Genomic DNA, 21,116 nt, shown 5'->3' with positions numbered 1-21,116 from the left:
AATCAGAAAATCTTGTTTGATTTAATAACAGCAGGATTATGAGTGATGTTAGCAAGAGCAGTTTCGATGGAGTGATAGAGATTAAATCTAGATTGGAATGGATTGAGAAGTGAGGAGTCTGTGAAAAGGTTGACTTGAAGAGGGAGGAGAAAGAAGTTGGTAGCTGGAGAGAGAAAGAATTGAGGGAAAGAATTTGAAAATTTTGCTTATTTAATGGGAAAGTCTTAAGTGCTATTAAAAGCTGTGGGAGGAATTAATTGAGAATGGATGTTGATTATGTAAGAGAGAGAAGGGCTAATCAATGATTCATGATTCCTGAAATGGCAGGAGATAATAGAATCTAAGGCAGAGGATTGGCCTTAGATAATGGAGAGAAATCTCCTCTTGGAACTGGAATGAACTAGAATGAACTGTGTATCAGGAATAGATTGAATGGTTTCTGTTTTGTCTTCTAAGTAGGAGATATGTTGTCCACTGTGTGAAGGGGGAGTCATGGGTGGGCTGGCATATAGAATAAAGGAGAGGGTAAGGCCCACTTAGAGTTAGTGTTCATGAATTTTTAGTGGAATGTATTTGCCTTATTTCATTATTTTCTCCAGTAGAATTTGGTAATACAGGTATAAGCTTGGAGAAAAGAAATTCATTCAGAATTTTTGCCAGAGAGTTGAATTTAGGCTTTTATCAAGAATGCTGTTGAAGGACTTCCCTGGTGGTCCAATGGATGCCACGCTTCCATTGCAGGTGGCATGGGTTCAATCCCTTTTTGGGAAACTAAGGTCTTGCAGCCATGGCACTACTAAAAAAAATTGCTGATGCTGTAGAAATGATGGACCGTAGCTTGGTGAGAGGAGCGAAGAAAGAAAAAGTCTATTAGACTGGGAAAAAGCATACATAAAGGAGAGAGTTGAATTTGAACTATAGTTTCCATACCATAAAATTCATCCTTTAAAGTATGCAGTTCAGTGGTTTTCAGTCTTTTTAGCTGTGCAGTCATCACCATTATCTAATTCCAGAACATTTTCACCACCCAAAAGGAAATCCTGTATCCATTAGCAACCGTTCCTTAATTCCCCCTTCAATGGCAACCACTAATCTACTGTCTATCGATTTACCTGGACATTTCATGTAAATAGAATCATAATGTGTAACCTTTTGTATCTGATTTATCTTTAACATAATGATTTCAAGGTTCATCCGTGTTGTGGCATGTATCAGTACTTCCTTTTCATGACACAATAATCCATCTTATGGATATATCACATTTTATGTATCTGTCCATCAGTTGATGGACATTTGGATTATTTGCACTTTTTGGCTATTAACAATGCTACTGTGAACATTTATGCACAAGTTTTGGTATGAACACACATTTTAATTTCTCTTGGATACACATACCTAGGCATGGAATTACTAGGTCACTCTATGTTTAACAATTTGAGGAATTGCCAAAGTGTTTTCCAGAGTGACTGCACTAGTTTCCCTTCCTACCAGCAATATATGAGGCTTCTGGTGACTTCACGTCATCACCAACACTTGTTATTGTCCATCTTTTTGATTACAGCCATCCTACTGTGTGTGTTGGGTATCTTTTAAAAACTTTTTTATTTATACAATCAGTACATGAATTCTTTTCCTTATGAAATATTAGCATTATATAAATCAAGCTAAAATCCCTAATCTCCACCCTGGCCAGTTCCTATACCTTACCTAGAAGGAACAGTTGTTTTCAGTTTGATGTATATATTTGTTTCATATATATATATTTTTCAAAATTAACAAGAAATTCTCCGTGTAGATAGCCCTTTATAGCCTTCTTACATTAACCCACCTGTTTTCATGAAAACTCTGTAATAAATGATATTAATTTTTTCCCTTTCCAACCTCGAACTGTTGAATGTAACGTCCTTTAACATCAGTAAAAATCGTATCAAAGAAGCAAATCAACTAAATGATTATAGATAAAGCCATAATATTATGGCTGTATATTATGGCTTTTAAAATGGCCTTCATGTATTGAAACTTAATCAATAAAACTAGTATTTTCTTCATGTTTTTAGTGCCTGGCTGTCTGGCTATGAAAACCCTGTGGTGTCACGAATTAATATGAGAATCCAAGATCTGACAGGACTAGATGTCTCCACAGCAGAGGAATTACAGGTAGGTAATCACATTATTCTTAAACTTCTTCAAAAGATGCTTCACATAGAGAACTCTCCTCAATGTTATGTGGCAGCCTGGATGGGAGGGGAGTTTGGGGGAGAATGGATACATGTATATGCATGGCTGAGTCCCTTTGCTATCCATCTCAAATTATCACAACACTATTAATTGGCTATACTCCAATACAAAATAAAAAGTTAAAAAAATTTTTTTAAAAAGATGCTTCAGATGAGATTTTTCTGTCACTGTACAGACAGTATTCAATTTGCATACTTTGTGACTGTAAAAGTGCATATATAGGCTGAAACCATGTACACTGATCTTAATAATCAGTGGGAAAACTTGAAATTGTTCTGGGACCTTTAAGATTTTTTCTCAAAACATTAAAAACTCTTACTGTTGAGTATAAATTTCTAAGGAAATGAAAAATATGTAATACTAATATTTATTAATACACTGTTTTTCATAAATAATTTTTTCTTTCTGTTTTCAATTCATATACCATAAAATTTACCCTGATTTTAGTATTCACATGGTTGTACATCATCACCACTATTTTCATCACACCGAAAGAAACCCCATTTAAGTAATCACTGTCCATTCCCCTGCTCTAGTGCCCCTGGCGACTGCTTCTCTACTTTCTATGAATTTGCCTATTCTAGATATTTCATATAAATGGAGTAATACAATATGTGGCTTGATATATTTGGGTTATTTTACTTAACAATGTTTTTAAGCTGTATATGTGTTGTAGCATGAATCAGCACTTCATGCTTTTTCATGTCTGAATAGTACTCTCTTATTGGCGACTTAGCATAGCATAGCATAGCATTGGATATACCACATTTTATTTATTAGTTGAAGAACATTTGTTTCCACTCTTTGGATATTATGACTAATGCTATGAACATTGGTCTACAAATTTTTGAACAGATAACATTTAAATTCCTCTTGGGTATATATCTATTAAAGGAAGTGTGCTGGTTCATGTGTTATCTTTAATATTTAAGGAGCTGACAAACTGTTTTCCCAAATGGCCAAGTGATTTTACGATTCCACTGGCAATGTACAGGGTTCCATTTTTGTCTCATCTTTGCCAACACCTGTTCTTGCCCATTTTTTTAAATTAAGCTTATTCTAATATGTATGAAATGCTATTTCATATGGTTTTTATTTGCATTTCCCTGGAAAACCACTAGACCATTCAGGTATGACCTAAATCAAATCCCTTATGATTATACAGTGGAAGTGAGAAATAGATTTAAGGGACTAGATCTGATAGAGTGCCTGATGAACTATGGATGGAGGTTCGTGACATTGTACAGGAGACAGGGATCAAGACCATCCCCAAGAAAAAGAAATGCAAAAAGCAAAATGGCTGTCTGAGGAGGCCTTACAAATAGCTCTGAAAAGAAGAGAAGCAAAAACCAAAGGAGAAAAGGAAAGATATAAGCATCTGAATGCAGAGTTCCAAAGACTAGCAAGGAGAGATAAGAAAGCCTTCCTCAATGATCAATGCAAAGAAATAGAGGAAAACAATAGAATGGGAAAGACTAGAGATCACTTCAAGAAAATTAGAGATACCAAGGGAACATTTCATGCAAAGATGGGCTCGATAAAGGACAGGAAAGGTATGGACCTAACAGAAGCAGAAGATATTAAGAAGAGGTGGCAAGAATACACAGAAGAACTGTGCAAAAAAGATCTTCATGAACCAGATGATCATGATGGTGTGATCACTCACCTAGAGCCAGACATCCTGGAATGCGAAGTCAAGGAAGCATCACTACAAACAAAGCTATTGGAGGTGATGGAATTCCAGTTGAGCTATTTGAAATCTTAAAAGATGATGCTGTAAAAGTGCCGTCCTCAATATGCTAGCAAATTTGGAAAACTCAGCAGTGGCCACAGGACTGGAAAAGGGCAGTTTTCATTCCAATCCCAAAGGCAATGCCAAAGAATGTTCAAACTACCGCACAATTGCACTCATCTTACATGCTAGTAAAGTAATGCTCAAAATTCTCCAAGCCAGGCTTCAGCAATATGTGAACCATGAACTTCCAGATGTTCAAGCTGGTTTTAGAAAAGGCAGAAATAAAATTGCCAACATCCACTGGATCATCAAAAAAGCAAGAGAGTTCCAGAAAAACATCTATTTCTGCTTTATTGACTATGGCAAAGCCTTTGACTGTGTGGATCACAATAAATTGTGGAAAATTCTGAAAGAGATGGGAATACCAGACAACTTGACCTGCCTCTTGAGAAACCTGTATGCAGGTCAGGAAGCAACAGTTAGAACTGGACACGAAACAACAGACTGGTTCCAAATAGGAAAAGGAGTACGTCTATGCTGTATATTGTCACCTTGCTTATTTAACTTATATGCAGAGTACATCATGAGAAATGCTGGGCTGGAAGAATCACAAGCTGGAATCAAGATTGCCAGGAGAAATATCAGTAACCTCAGATATGCAGATGACACCACCCTTATGGCAGAAAGTGAAGAGGAACTAAAGAGTGAAAACGTTGGCTTAAAGCTCAACATTCAGAAAATGAAGATCATGGCATCTGGTCCCATCACTTCTTGGCAAATAGATGAGGAAACAGTGGCTTACTTTATTTTTTTGGGCTCCAAAATCACTGCAGATGGTGATTGCAGCCATGAAATTAAAAGATGCTTACTCCTTGGAAGGAAAGTCATGACCAACCTAGACCTCATATTAAAAAGCAGAGACATTACTTTGCCAAAAAGATCTGTCTAGTCAAGGCTATGGTTTTTCCAGTGGTCATGTATGGATGTGAGAGTTGGACTGTGAAGAAGGCTGAGTGCCGAAGAATTGATGCTTTTGAACTGTGGTGTTGGAGAAGACTCTTGAGAGTCCCTTGGACTGCAAAGAGATCCAACCAGTCCATCCTAAAGGAGATCAGTCCTGGGTGTTCATTGGAAGGACTGATGTTGAAGCTGAAACTCCAATACTTTGGCCACCTGCTGCGAAGAACTGACTCATTGGAAAAGATCCTGATGCTGGGAAAGATTGAGGGCAGGAGGAGAAGGGGACGACAGAGGATGAGATGATTGGACGGCATCACCGACTCAGTGGACATGAGTTTGGGTAAACGCTGGGAGTTGGTGCTGAACAGGGAGGCCTGGCGTGCTGGGGTTCATGGGTCTCAAAGAGTTGGACACAATTGAGTAACTGAACGGAACTGATTGCTAATGATGTTGAGTATCTTTTCATGAACTTATTAGTTATTTTTATATCTATGAAAGTAATTTCTATTCAAATCCTTTGCCTGTTTTTTTTAATGGGGTTGTCTTTTATTGAGTTATAAGTGTTGTTCTTATGTTCTGAATACTGGACCCATATTAAGTATATGATTTGCAAATATTTTCTCCCGTTCTCTGGGATGTCTTTCACTTTCTTGATGGTGTCCTTTAGCAAAAATCTTTAATTTCTATGAAGTCTGATAGTCTTTTTTTTTTTTTTTTTTGGTTGCTTTTACTTAAGGTGTCTTAAGAAACCATTGCCTAATCCAAGGACATAAAGATTTACACCTGTGGTTTTTTCCTATAATTTTCATGGTTTTATTTCTTACATTCAGGTCTTTGATCCATCTTGAGTCATTTTTATATATGATATAAGATAGAGCCCAACTTCATTCTTTTCATGTGGTTATATAGGCAATTGTCCCAGCATCATTTGTTGAAAACTAGTCTTCACTATTGAATTGTCTCAGTAATTTAAAATATTAGAGATATTGAGGATTACAGTGTTTTAAATCTTTGTAAGTACTTCTCTAGGGGCTTTCCTGGTGGCTCAGGGGTTAAAGCATCTGCCTGTAATGCGGGAGACCTGGGTTTGATCCCTGGGTTGGGAAGATCCCCTGGAGAAGGAAATGGCAACCCACTCCAGTGTTCTTGCCTGGATAATCCCATGGACAGGGGAGCCTAGTGGGCTACAGTCCACAGGGTTACAAAGAGTTGGACACGACTGAGCAACTTCACTTCACTTCTTTAAGCACTTATCAACAGTGATTTCCTTTCTTCTCATTGTGAAACTTATGATACAGAGTGAGCATCTTTTCTCTTTCTTGGTAAATTGTCCTGCTTCTAAGTTTGGTTCAGCTTTTAGTGTTTTATCCTTTCTGCTTTTAATGTTGTTAAATATCTCTGAGAGATCTTTTATTGATGATTTTTTTCCAGAGTCACTTCCTCTAAGATATCTTCATTCTTTTCATCATGATCACTTTCTTTATGTTAATAAGTTCATCGCCAACAAAATTCCTCTGACCTTCACCAGATTCCTCTGACTGCATATCTAGAGTTTCTCAAACAGCAAAAGTTGGAAACATTTTCCTTGTCAGTCTTTTATTCTTCATCTCCATTTTAGTTTGATTTGTGGGGGGATCAGCATGAGTTTTCTTTTTAATACTGAAGTATAGTTGATTTACAATGTTGTGTTAGTTTCAGGCATACCACAAAGTGATTTAGTTATACATATCTGTATATATGTATTTTTTTTTTCAGATTCTTTTCCCCTATAGATTATTACAGAGTATTGAGTAGAGTTCCTTGTGTTATCGCTGAGGGTCGGACACGACTGAGCGACTTCCCTTTCACTTTTCACTTTCATGCATTGGAGAAGGAAATGGCAACCCACTCCAGTGTTCTTGCCTGGAGAATCCCAGGGTTGGGGGAGCCTGGTGGGCTGCCGTCTATGGGGTCGCACAGAGTCGGACATGACTGAAGTGACTCAGCAGCAGCTACCTTTCTGCTTTCGTAACCATAAGTCTGTTTTTTTGTGTTTTTGTTTTTTTTTTAATTTTGTAGTTTGTATTGGAGTATAGCTGATTAACAATGTTGTGATAGTTTTAGGTGAACAGTGAAGGGACTCAGCCATACATATACATGTATCCCTTCTCCCCAGGATGGCACAGTGGTAAAGAATCTGCCTGCCTGTGCAGGAGATGTGGGTTCAGTTCCTGGGTTGGGAGGATCCCCTAGAGTAGGAAATGACAACCCATTCCAGTATTCTTTCTTGGAAAATTCCATGGACAAAAGAGCCTGGTGGGCTACAGTCCATGGGGTCACAAAGAGTCAGACACAGCTAAGCACGTGCACACACACACTCTCCCCCAAGCTCCCCTCCCATCTTGGTCCTTGTTGGTTATCCATTTTGAATATAGCGGTGTGTTTATGTCCATCCCAAACTCCCTATCTGTCCCTTTCCGTTAGTCTTTCCCCCACCCCCAACCATAAGCTTGTTCTCTGAGTCTGGTTTTTGTTTTGTAAGTTCATTTGTATCATTTTTTTAGATTCCACATATAAGTGATCAAATGATATTTGTCTTTCTCTGACTTACTTCACTTAGTATAACAATCTCTATGTTGTTGCAAATGGAATTATTTCGTTCCTTTTTATGGCTAAGCAACAGTCTGTTGATAAGTATATTCCACATCCTTGTCTATTCCTCTGTCAGTGGACATTTAGGTTGCTTCCTAAAGGTGTTAGCTGTTGCAAATAGTGCTGCAGAGAACATCTGGGTGCATGTGTCTTTTAGAATTACGGTTTTCTCTGGATATATGCCCAGGAGTGGGATTGCTGAATTACATGAAGCTCTGTTTTCCATTTTTTTAAGGAACCTCCATACTCTTCTCTGTAGTGGCTCTGTCAGTCTACATCCCCGCCAGCAGTGTAGGAAGGGTCTCCTTTCTGCACACCCTCTCCAGCATTTTTTGTTTCTAGACTTTTTGATGATGGTCATTCTGACCCTTGTGAGGTGATACGTCATAGTTTTGATTTGCATTTCTCTAATAATTAGTGATGTTGAGCTTTTTTTTTTTCATGTGCTTTTTGGTCATCTGTATGTCTTCTTTGGAGAAACATCTGTTTAGATCATCTGCCCATTTTTTGTTAGGGTTTGTTTTTTGATACTGAGCTGTGTGAGCTGTTTGTGTATTTTGGAGATTAATCCCTTATCAGTCACATCATGAGAGAGGTGAGCTCAGGTCCTACTCATCTTTTCTCATCTTGTCCCAGAACCGAGTCCATTTCAGTTTGATTTCAATTTCAGTTACAGCATTATTGCTTTCCATTTCTCTGCTGCAGTTACCTTTGTTGGACAATTTCTTCTAATTGTCTATTATTGCAAAACATCACATAGATTTTTACTGGAGAATAAGGCGTATGCTTTTCTGTCTGTACAAGAACTGAATAACAGATATGCAGTGGCCAATCATTGATACTTTAAAGAAGTGGTTGGTCATTGGTCATGTTGTGTAGCTGTTATTTATGTAGTAATTTGTGGACTGAAGAGCTAGTAGCAATATTTGCTACTATATATAGTAATTACTGTGGTATTGTATATAATTACTCACAGTTAATGTAACATGGTAACTGAAATGTCCACTGTGCTGTTGGGGGTCTGGTGTTAATGGTTAGTTAAACCATGATATCTGTGATGTATGCATTTTAGAACTGTGCAAAACAGGACTGCCTATATTTAAGTTTGCCTAAGTAAGTTATCATTTACTCCATGGTCATCTACAACTTCCTTGGTACTCATTTGATTATTAAAAAAATGAAAGCTATGATGTGTCTTTTCTTTCCTAATTTGTATTTATTCTTACCTGCCTAACCATCACAGGCTCTTTCAGGCTACTTGATATTTCTGACTGAATAGTCTGATCCAAACCAAGATATCTACAACATAAGAAGTAAATTATCCACAGTAATAATAATTTACATAAGACTTGGACTTTGCTGTGAGCAAAGTTGTAACTATGTACTCATTTTATCAACAATGCTCTTTAGCATTATGAAGCATTATGTAGCATTATGTACTCATTTTATCAACAGTGCTCTTTAGCTCACATTTTCCTTTAATTTTGTTAGCATTTTGTCATATTGGGGTGAAAAGAGGTAGTTAACATTATCTTTATTTTACAAACAAGAAAACTGATTGTATCCAAAGTTACATATGCTGTATTTTAACTAAGAAATCTGGACCATGAACTCAGACCAAATATTTTTCTTACTTTCTTTTGTTGCTTCTCACTGGGACATTTGTCACATCCAGATGAAGTTGTCAGGGCCTTCCAACAGGAATAATTAAATTGGTGTTAACTTCTTCTCTTTTTTTACTTAAGTAGGGAAAAAATACATATCCAAAGGGGATTTCATTAAAGTAGATTGGGAATTTTCCAGTATTTTGGGCTTTGGTAAACATGAATCTTGATTTAAATTCTCAAGGAAAGTGTTTACTGACAATAATAAAAATTGTGAAATTCTAATTTTATAAAACTAATTCTAAAAATCAAAGTTTGTTATGTATTAGGAAAATCATGTGCTCCAAACATTTGCTAAAGAAAAGCATATTAATTAAGATTCTAAAATAGCGTTTAACAGCTCTTAGTTTTTCATCCTTGATTTCTTAGAAACTCTAATTAAAAAAAAAATGCTTTGCTTCTCATTTATTTAGAAGTACCTAACTGTGATATATGAGAGATCAAAATGGGACTCAGATTTTTTTGAATAGTAATCTTGATAGTTCTTTTATTCATGCCTTGTTTCTCATGCAGGTAGCAAATTATGGAGTTGGAGGACAGTATGAACCCCATTTTGATTTTGCACGGGTAAGTAAACAAAAAAAATGGAGAATGTAGGAGTTCCACTGAAGCTTAGGCATGACATGTTAATTCTGTCATTTTAGTATTATAAATTCATAGCTTATTTTGGAAGAGGTTTGTAGCTCATTTGTGGAAGCATGGTGGGATAGATGCTCTATACATTTTAGCAGTAAGAAACAACTAGAGACATGGAAAAGAATTTAGGATACTTTTAAATGCATCACTGAGCTTTGGGGAAAGTAAAGGAAGTTCTCAAAGGCAAACTGAACAAAGAAAATCTAGAGACTAAAATTAGAGAGTTAAAAGGAAGCAAAAAGGCTGAGGCTGAAGGCGTATACCTCCAGGAATGTAGAGCTTTGGAGATTAACGGCTGTATGAGAGGGCCTGTATAAATGCTACTGACCTGAGATCCCTGCATAAAACCTAAATCTCTAAAGGCATACACCTTCAGAGAAAGAAAGGATGGCCTAGAAAATCATCTGCTTTGAGTCAGGACACTTCAGGAGTTTCCTTTTGCATCCTGGCTTGCGTAAGATGTATTATGGGGAGCTTCTTTGGGCAGTTTGAAAGCATAGGCCTGCCAACAGCTATAGATGCCCCAGGGTGTTGATACCTCAGTGATCAGATATAGAATATAAAATAACTATACAATACTTTATTCATTTTTGTCTTATATTTTATTTTTAAATTCTCAATGATTTAACTGAAATAGAATCTTCAGGTTGAAAAATTTTTTGAAATCTTAAATTTAGTGGATTAAACATTAGAGACAGCTGTAGTGAATTGGCCAGTAAATCTGCAGGAGTTACAGGAATACATTTTGGAAAAAAAAATAGATGTGGAGACTGGAGGAAAAATAATATTAAAGCAGTTTGTTAAAAACCCATCCTTGCCCAAGTACTCTTGGTTAAGTATTTAACCTTTTAAATAAAAGTAATTTTAACATATTGAGCTATAAATTATGTCATTACCAAATCTTAATTTAAGCTTTATTATAATTACATGAATTCTAAGACATGTGCCAGGTATTCTAATAAACTTCTTGATCTATTACCATTTTTAAATAAGAGTATATTCTTTGGAAAAAAAACATAGTCTGTTAATATATTATGTTATATTCCTTGACTGACTTAATCCTAAAATCCTAGATATTTTCTGTATAGGCTAGCAAAGAATATATTTTTAGTCTATTTTCCTTCTATTTTCAATTACTGAAAAATGTCTTAGGATCTTGGATGATGTGAAAGACTACAGTTTAAGTTCTGACATTAATGTAACTAAACTTTTTTTCTTAGATTTGTATTTTGAAATAATTAGACTCCTAGGAAGTTTCCCCCCAAAAATGTACAGGAAGATCCCATGCACCCTTCAGTGTTAACATCTTGCATAACTATAGTTCATTATTAAAACCAGAAAATTGGCACAAGCAACAGAGCTTATTCATGTTTCACCAGTTATACTGGCTCTTGTGTATATATGTGTATAGTTCTATTACACGTGTAGCTTTGTGTAACTACCAGCACAGGTCAGGGTACATAACTGCACCATCACGTCAGACTCCCTGTATACTACTCTGTCGCTCCACATACCCTTCTGCTATCCCTAACTGCTGGTAATCATTAATCTGTTCTTTATGATAATTGTTATTTCATAAATGTTATATACAGCATGCATCCTTTTAAGATGGTTTCTTTTCACTCAGCATAATTCCCTTGAGATTCATCCATGTTTTTGCAGAGCATATTGATAGGGTGTTTCTCTTTATTGCTGAGTAGTTTCTTGTGGTATGGAAATACCAGTTTAGTCGTTCATCCTTTGAAGGATATTAAGGGACATATTGAGGATATGACAAAGGAATGTGTATAAATTTCTGTATGAAAAATAAAATACTTTTTTTTTTTTTTAGAAAATGCCAAGAGACTATTCTGTATTTTAATTAGCTTTAAATAGCCAGATGTAAATTCTCTAGCCAGATTAAAGTGCTGACAGTCAAAAGACAGGAATAGTAGCAGTGTGAATATTTGAATAGATCATGAGTTCAAAGTAAATCTCAAAGTTATTTTTTTTACCCACAGAGAATTGATTTAATGAATGGGGCTGAAGGTCTCTTATGTCTTGCTTGTTTGGAAGCTAAAACTATAGTTGTTAATTTTTAAAACAATCTGTGGATAGTAGATATTGGTTTTCATTGTATAGACTAATTTCCGCCCCCCAGTGGTCTTATCAAAAGTATTCAGTGTACTGCTTGAATCAACAGTCAACAAATACTTGAGAGCCTTTTGTATGTAGTGCACTGGATATTACAAAGGAACCTTTAGGGGCTATTTTTAGCTTACTGTTCAGCATGTTACTGATGTTTAGTTGCCTGTGGAGAACTTGAATTACTGAATTTTACATCACGGAATTGTATTTTATTCACAGAAAGATGAGCCAGATGCTTTCAAAGAGCTGGGGACAGGAAATAGAATTGCTACATGGCTGTTTTATGTAAGTTATAGCTAAAATTTTCATTTTGAGTTGGGATTTGATCACATGACTTGTTTTAATGTGTTTAGATGTTTGCTTTGGTTAGCTCTTAACATCTTAGTTGAATGTTTCTTACAACTGAGTAAAGAGGGTTAAGATTTTTTTTTCATTTATCACTTTTTCAGATTGTACTTACTACAGTCTGAGGAAGAAAGTTAAAATGATCGTATCAGAAAAGTGTACAAATCATAGGTATTAACTTGATAAATTTTCACAAAGTGAACATATCTAGTGTATTCGGCACTCAGACCAAGAAATAGTACATTACAGCACCCTAGAAGCCCTTTCCTTAAGGGTAACCGTTCTCACATTGTTCATTAGTTTCAAAACAGTATGATCTTTTTAAAAATTGTTTATCTATTGATACAGATAGAAAGAACCAAGCTTTGATCATATAATATTTGCCCCAGTTATCTGTTGCTGCATAACAGATCATGCCAAAACTGAAAGGTTTAAATTAATAATTTGATTTTTACCTTTCATGGTGGTGAGAGTGGGCTTTATTCATGGTTCTTGCTCTGAATGTCTCATGATGGCTGGCACTTGGGGTCACCTTGAAGATTGAGATTAAAGCTGACCAAAATACTGACTTTTGGCCTGGGCTTCCTCACAGCATGGTGACTGGATTCTAAGAGCAAGTATCCTCCCACAAAAGGCAGTACATGACATTTTTTTAGCCATGCTCCAAAGTCAAATAATATCACTTCTGCTCTATTTTATTAATTGAGGCCATTATAGATGTCTGCCATGCTTCAAGAGGGAAGGAACATAGACACGGATTCTGCCACTCAAGCAGCATGTCCCTGTCATGTAAAAAGAACACATGGGACAGTCCATATTGGGGTATATTAGATTTAGCAAGTACAGTCTCCTACAGTGTTGTAACCTTCATTAACTTTAAAAGATGTATTTTATATTGACTTAGTTTTGCTTATTTCATTGTTGTTTCCATCCCCTATCCTCCTTTGATTTATATGAAATTGAATCTTTTTGTTACCTATTTTATTTCACTCCCTACCAGATCTGTGTATCCCTACTCCATCTGGTTTCTTTCTTCCTTGCTCCCTGCTCCCTTCTGTTTGTCTTTCGCCCAGTTTTTTTTTGGATCATTCTTCTTTCCCTACCCCCCCCCTTTTTTTTAACAGACCTCTTTCCCTGTATCCAGCCTACCTTGTCACTCTCCTGATTGCTCTCCTCATCCCTCTCACAACTCCATCTGGTTTGTAGAAGGATCTAAGACACCATAAAAAAAAAAGGATTTAAGATGTATAAGATAAATTAAGAATGAGAGAGGGAAAACCAGGGGAGAAGCTGATAACATTATGCAAAAATTCGTGTTGTGAAGTCTTTGTATATTTTCTAGAGGTGAGATCTGTAGACTTGTACTGATTTATATACCATCTTTAAGTGTGATGCTTGTCAGACTTTTGATCTGTACATTTACTTCATCAGATTAGCAGTTATTGTGGTTTTAATTTGCATTTCTCTTATTAGAGAGGTTGAGCATCTTTTCAGCTATTTAAGAGCCATTAAGCATTTGCTTTTGGCTATATTTGTTTCATAAACGCAGGCATACATGATGCTGTATTAATTGGTCCAGTATTCATAAATGTTAGATTATTTGTAATTATTAGACTATATATTAATTAGGTCCCCCTTTAGTTAAATATAGCATTTTTATTAATTAGTTTTCATTTTTTTTCCCCACTATTTGAATGCTCTTCCCAGATGGCCCCATAGCACAAAGTTTAAATTTCTCCAAAGTTAACTTTTCATTGCTTAAGAGCGATCAGGTCTTTGATACTGATTATACATGTATCACAGTAAAATACACTTCTTTATATCACTCACTTTAAGCTGTTTAATATTAAGGTCAGACTCTGTTTTCTTTGGTACAGCTTCCCTGGTGGCTTGGTACAGCATTTGCCTATATATCACTGATTATAGCATATAGATGGATTTTTGCTTGATGTTACACTATATTATACTTCATTTTTTTGAAAAAAAATCTTCACTCTATGATCTGTGTTTCCTTTGCCTCATTTTGTGCATGTACTTCTTCAATTTATTTGGAAGATTTGTGTTTTTATTCTGGTTTACCTTTATCAATCTCTTAATTTTCTAATTTTTAGTTGCCATGTGTTGATACCCTACATGAGAAATGACAAAACTGGTTGTAGTTTGTTACTTTTCTCTTATTTTGTTTGAATTCATTTATTTAAATATTTATTGAATACCTACTATTTTGAGGTACCATTTTAGACACTGAAGCTCAGCAATAAAACAGGTGAAAATTCCTACCCCTATGGAGGTGATATTCTAGTGCTATATAATACATATTTATACCCTTATGTTCCCTAACGTGTCAGTTTTAAATCCTCTCTTTTTACCTCTGGCTATAAAAGAAATAGCTATCTCCCAAATTCTTTTCCAATCTCCCTTGCTGACTTTATCTTTCCTTTGCTTTTATATATGTATGTAAACCCAAATGGCATCTTGTTTTTTAAAAACTGACCAGCATGCACCAACCCATCTATGTAATTAGAAGTCCAGGTATTCTCATTCTAGTATTCAGTATCATAGCTATCTCACAGTAGCATGTTTAATTTTTTTCTTTTTTTAATATCTGGCAGTTCATTAACCAATGGAGCATACTGAACAACAAACTGTTACATCTTTCAGGAAGAAAAAACAGTAAATTTGAAAACACATCACCACTGAATTTGGACACAACACCTCTACTCAATTAAGAGAAACATTTGTACAGTCTAGATCTTTATTTTTATACCCATCAGGCCATGAATTCATAGGGAATGGGCTCCAACAATTTGGGTTCCTTTCCATTGGTCCTCATGAAGTGTGCTTCTCTGGGTGGAACAGGCTGGTACTTGAGCTGAACTCAAGTCCCTTTATCTTTAGTTTCCTTCTTTTTCTGATCATTTTCCTTCACACATTTCAGGAATCTAGCTTGGCACATTAATTCTTTTGGCAAGAATCTTGTTTGTTTACAGTGATGCCAACAGCATGCTGGGTAACATTGTAGACTCTCCCAGTTTTGCCATGGTAACATTTGTGGGGCATTCCTTTTTGAACAGTACCCATTCCCTTGATATCTATAATATCACCCTTCTTGTAGATTCGCATGTATGTGGCCAAAGGAACAACTCCATGTTTTCTGAAAGGCCTAGAGAACACACAGTGGGCGCCCTCCTCTTGCCCTTTGAGTTGGTCGTTTTGGTGAATTAGCCTGAGGGGCCAGGGGTGAGATGGGAAGCCGCGGGAGACACGCATGGGCCTCGAAAGGGGCATGTTTAATTTTACTCCACCAGCACTTTTGACAATACTCTGTCATCTCTTATTAGATGAGTGATGTGTTAGCAGGAGGAGCCACTGTTTTTCCTGAAGTAGGAGCTAGTGTTTGGCCCAAAAAGGTAAGCTGGATTTGTCATTTTAGCTGGGGGTATTTCTCTGTATTTTTTTCCTCTCAGGAAGAGAGATACCTATAGTTATTTATCTATAAAAATAAATAACATTTTAAAAGATAATATACTTAAGGAATACATTATCTATAGGAAAATCTTTACTTTTTTTTTTTGTACAATTTACCATGGGTACCCAGAAGTATGAACAACCAGGGATTAGTATTTAGAAGTTTTCACTTTTAAAATGGGTTCCATATGATGCTTGCTATTTATAAGATGTGTTAGCTTTGGCAAATGCACTTCTTTGTTAAGCAACTCTGATGTTAATGTTTTCGTGTCATTGCCAAAATTTTGTAAGTTATGTCATACTTTCAGAATTCTATTAGAGGAAGATATAGTGCTGCCATGGGGAATTATTTCCATAAAACAGGAAAATTTAATTACTGTAAAAGTGATAACCTGATACTTTATTTGGGGATAATTTTGTTTTGTTCTCCTCAGGGAACTGCTGTTTTCTGGTATAATCTGTTTGCCAGTGGAGAAGGAGATTATAGTACACGGCATGCAGCCTGTCCAGTGCTGGTTGGAAACAAATGGGGTAAATATTTCCTGTACTCTCTGAATAGAATTTATGATTTTGGTCTCTTATTTTGGAATTATTTTTTATGACATTTTAAACACTATTTCCACTTGTTACTCTGAGAAACACTATATGAGTCAAAGTTGAGTTAGACAATATCTTCCTCTCTCGGGATTCATAGTTGTCTCAGACACATTAGTGGGTAAAATATAATGTAGTATATAATAATACAAAGATGTAAACAGAAGACCGTAACTACTTACATTTAGGGAGGCTTCTTTGAAGTTTTAATTTTTCTGTTTGGTCTTGAAGATAAGCAGTTGTTTTCCAAGCATGTTAGGGACCAGGGCCAGGACTCGTATGAGGCTGGAGAGGTACTCTCAAGGGTCATGCAAGTATAGAACTGGCCAAGTTAAAAAAAGGGAATAGAAATGGGTAAGATTATTTTAATAAAGATTCATTTAACCCCATAACTATTTTAGTATGTGTCACTTGGCCACACTTCTAAGATTTAAGAGAAATGATGTTTATATTTGTGAACCACTGGACTAGAATAAAGAGAGGCTAGCACAGGAGAGATGAGTTTAGAAGGCTGTTTCCTGTTGTCTGCGTGGGTGATGATAAAAGGCTGGACTAAGACAGCTGCAGAAGATTTGGAGAGCAGTGAACAGATTGAAGAGATCAAAGAAGGAAAAATGACAGGGTTTAATGAATGAAAGATTGGCTACACAGGTTAAGAAAGGTAACAGACTAGTTAAGAGTTAGTAAGGAATTAGTAAGTGTTAGTTTAGATATTTTATACATGTCGATGCCATGTTCTATAATATAGGGGAAGAAGGAAATTAATTCCTTTTGGGGTGTATTAAACAGTATCTTGAAACACAGGAAACTTAATGAGCACATAATAGAGATTAATCATAGAGTTGCTCCTTTAACGTGGAGACTTTATATTCATCTTTTAAATGTCTTTGTATTAGAAGTTGTATTTTGTGAGCAGGTAAAACAGTGTTTTGTTCTGTATATACCTACCTACATCGCTTCCCTGGTAGCTCAGATGGTAAAGAATCTGCCTGCAATGCAGGAGACCCAGGGTTTGGTCCCTGGGTCAGGAATATCCTCTGGAGAAGGAAATGGCAATCCACTCCAGTATTCTTGTCTGAAGAATTCCATGGACAGCGGGACCTGGTGGGCTACAGTTTATGGTGTCGCAAAGAGTCAGACATGACTGGGCGACTAACACATACCTACATTAGAAACTTTAAGAAATGTACATTTACAGATTCTCAAATGTACATACATAAAAAATCTGTGTCTCCATCATTTAGTGAAGTTCTTGAAAGCCTCAGTAGCATGCATCTTTGTCTGGTTTTGGTCTTGAATTTTTTAACCCATGTTGAAACTTCATTATAGAGCTTTATCTCAGAAGTTAATTCAGTACTAGTTAGATAGCAGGATACATTAATATATTTTGTTCTTTCACAGTATCCAATAAATGGCTCCATGAACGTGGACAGGAATTTCGAAGACCATGCACCTTGTCAGAATTGGAATGACAAATGAACTTTCTCTCCTGTTGTACTCTAATGTGTCTGATACACACAATTCCCAGTCTTAACTTTCAAGAGTTTACAATTGACTAACACTCCGTGATTGATTCAGTCATGAACCTCATCCCATGTTTCATCTGTGGACAATCACTAACTTTGTGGGGTTTGTTTTTTTTTTCTTTTAAAAGTAACACTAAATCACCACATTGTACATATAAAAAACCTTAAAGTTCAGTTGGCATCACAGAGGACAAAAAGACAGGGTTAAAAATGAGGAACTTTTACCTTTATATTAAAAAAATTTTTTTTTAGTTGGGGAAAAAAAAGTCAAGCATCTGATTATAATATTTCAGTATATCTCTGTTGGTGGGTGGTGGACTAAAATGGTCCATCTGATTAAGGAACAGATGCCTTATAGTGTATACCTAGGTACTGTGTTTACCTAGTCTTAACTTTCTTCTGGATCTGCCTGACGACTAGGAATAAATTAGCCCTCTAAACTCGGTTCAGTTTAACGTTTGCCCCTATGTTTACTAAGTAGATTTTTTCTTCTCCCAAGTCCTTTCTAAAGTATTCTTTATTTTTTACCAATCTGTTCCTTTCATAGCTCCTCTGTGGTGAATTAAATTTGAGTTAAAATACTTTGATTTTAAAAAAATTTAACAGAAGGTCCTACATTAAAAAGTTTTGGCCTTCTTAACAGAAATGATCATGACTTAGTCTGTTTCTGCTTTTTCTTAAATGACTCATGATTTTGTCCAGGAATTTTTGTTGTTTTCCTTAGTGCTAATTCCTTGCCTCTTGTTCCAGCTATAGACAGCGGGGGATGATGATGTTGGCATTCAGATTAAATAAATATTGTGCCTTAGGAGACTGGAAATTTTAAAATGTACAAGTTCTTTCAATGATGAGGGAATTGATAAAAAAAAAAAAAAAAGTTTTTCCTAAACAGTCAAAATGTTTGTTTCTTCAATTCTGAAATGTGTTGTGACAATAACCTATTTATGATCTTAAACCTTTTTTTAAAAATGTTTCTGTTTTCTGTGTGGTATTTTTCATATTTGAATGTGAATGTATGCTATTGCAATAACAGGTTATTTCTTTATATTTAGGACCTAGATTTATTCTCGATGTTTGTTCATTCTGAAGTCTCATTGTTGTGGTAGAAAATGTAGGATCTCTAAGCCTTCAGATATTTAATCAAATACGTTGCCTTCAAAGGGAGCTCTGATCTTTAATACTATGGTTATGGAATTTTTACAATAATGTTATACAAGACTTTATTTTATTCAGCTATATGGTGTGGTAGTAGAAAGCTCTGAACCTAAGGAAGTATGTTATTTGACCCTTTAAGTTAACCTTTACATTTCTTATGGTGAATCCTAGTTCATAAAAGGGTTCTTTATCCTTCACACAGTATTCAAATAGGAATTTGGTTAATTCTCTGAGAAACAGGGTATTCAAAAACCATTGGTAAAAAGTTAACTGAAGTTTCTTTCTTCCACCTGTCCTTTGTTCCACTATAAGTATTTTAGTAAGAAGTTGAGGATTAAATTCATTAACCTACCCAGATTTTCTGACCACGGATCATTTTTAAAAAATCTTTTTTTTTAGATGGAAGCAATGTAAATTCAAAATTGTAGAAATAAAATAGGGGTTCAAAGAATGGATATAACCTTTATTGCCACATGTGTTTTAGCTAGAATAAAAAATACCTATTTTGAAAGAAAGTGATATATTCCATAATCTTAACAGTTTCATTATATTTAACCCCCAAACCCCACACAGGAATTGGTAAACTCTTTTCAGTGTTAGTTAGGTCTTACAGAAACCTCCCAAGTTTTATAATTACCAACTATTTTTCTTTATAAATGCAAAAAAGAAAAAAAAAATTCCAGTGTAAAACTTTGCAGTTTTTTTAATGGTGAACTTTAAAATAAATGATAGCTAGAGCTATGATGGAAAATGTAGTTTCCTTACCAACCCTAAGTGTCCATCCTTTAAGACTGGAAGTTTCATCGTTCATTAACTTTAACCATAGAATTATCACCAGTATCATCAAGTTGACAGGAGTGAAGGGGAGAGTTCACCAGAACACTCAATCGGGGTAAGTCATAACTAGTAGGATTGTTTTAAAAGACAATGAAGTGACTTCAGGATTCCTCAGAAAGCTAGATGGTAAATGCAGTAGTGAAAGAAGCAACCAACCATGTACTTTGGTAAATTTATAATAAAATGGTTACTACAGCATAAAAAGGGTTCCGTTGTAAGCAGTAAACACACACACATATATAAAAATAATAGCTTATAGGTGTATGTGTGTTTATGTCATTGTAGCTGAGGAGAATCTGAATATCCTTATGTAGTCATATGATTGGTTATATGTAAATTCTATGCCAGGTTTCCACTTAAGTCCATACAAGGTAAAAAATGAACAAATGTGTAGGGCCCCATGAGCTAAACAACTGAATGACTAAATGCTTGCCATTAAGAATCTTAGTTTAATACCAAAATAGCACAACCACCACCACAGTCATTAAATACTTAAGTCACTTGAGAAGGAATAAAGAGAATTATGAAATGGAGATTTGCAGAGAAAACAGAGAAAAATAGTATATTAACCAGTCCCTTCTCTTGGTGCACTTATTTCACTCTGGTTCAGTTCAGCTCAGTCGTGTCTGACTCTCTGCGACCCCATGAATTGCAGCACTCCAGGCTGCCCTGTCCATCACCAACTCCCGGAGTTTACTCAAACTCATGTGCATCGAGTCGGTGATGCCATCCAACCATCTCATCCTCTGTCATCCCTTTCTCCTCCCGCCTTCAATCCTTCCCAGCATCAGGGTCTTTTCTCATGAGTCAGTTCTTCACATCAGGCGGCCAAAGTATTGGAGTTTCAGCTTCAGCATCAGTCCTTCCAATGACCACTCAGGACTGATCTCCTTTAGGATGGACTGATTGGATCTCCTTGTGGTCCAAGGGCCTCTCAAGAGGCTGCTCCAACACCACAGTTCAAAAGCATCAATTCTTTGAAGCTCAGCTTTCCTTATAGTCCAGCTCTCACATCCATACATGACTACTGGAAAAACCATAGCCTGGACTAGATGGACCTTTGTTGGCAAAGTAAAATGTCTTTGCTTTTTAATATGCTGTCTAGGTTGGTCATAAATTTTCTTCCAAGGAGCAAGTGGCTTTTAATTTCATGGCTGCAGTCACCATCTGCAGTGATTTTGGAGCCCAGAACAAGAGTCT

The 21,116-nt window shown here is 35.9% G+C and overlaps 1 protein-coding gene and 1 pseudogene across 6 annotated transcripts in view; one reads left to right on the top strand and one right to left on the bottom strand.

Annotated features, from left to right (window-relative positions):
• P4HA1 (prolyl 4-hydroxylase subunit alpha 1) overlaps window positions 1-18,895 on the top strand; it is a 100,294-nt gene extending 81,399 nt beyond the window's left edge. For all 6 annotated transcript variants that reach the window (XM_027531076.1, XM_027531077.1, XM_027531071.1 and 3 more), the window contains 6 exons: window positions 2,058-2,157; window positions 9,742-9,795; window positions 12,211-12,276; window positions 15,678-15,746; window positions 16,239-16,335; window positions 17,800-18,895. In XM_027531076.1, the coding sequence (XP_027386877.1) occupies window positions 2,058-2,157; window positions 9,742-9,795; window positions 12,211-12,276; window positions 15,678-15,746; window positions 16,239-16,335; window positions 17,800-17,870 (457 nt within the window). In that variant the 3' untranslated portion in view covers window positions 17,871-18,895. The remainder of the gene's footprint in view (window positions 1-2,057; window positions 2,158-9,741; window positions 9,796-12,210; window positions 12,277-15,677; window positions 15,747-16,238; window positions 16,336-17,799) is intronic.
• LOC113885179 lies at window positions 15,061-15,557 on the bottom strand (annotated as a pseudogene).
• Window positions 18,896-21,116: the final 2,221 nt, after the last annotated feature.

This window comes from Bos indicus x Bos taurus, chromosome 28 (assembly GCF_003369695.1).
Source record: "Bos indicus x Bos taurus breed Angus x Brahman F1 hybrid chromosome 28, Bos_hybrid_MaternalHap_v2.0, whole genome shotgun sequence".
Taxonomy (NCBI): domain Eukaryota; kingdom Metazoa; phylum Chordata; class Mammalia; order Artiodactyla; family Bovidae; genus Bos; species Bos indicus x Bos taurus.
Note: the sequence above shows the minus strand (reverse complement) of the source record. Positions and strands in the feature narration are given on the sequence as shown.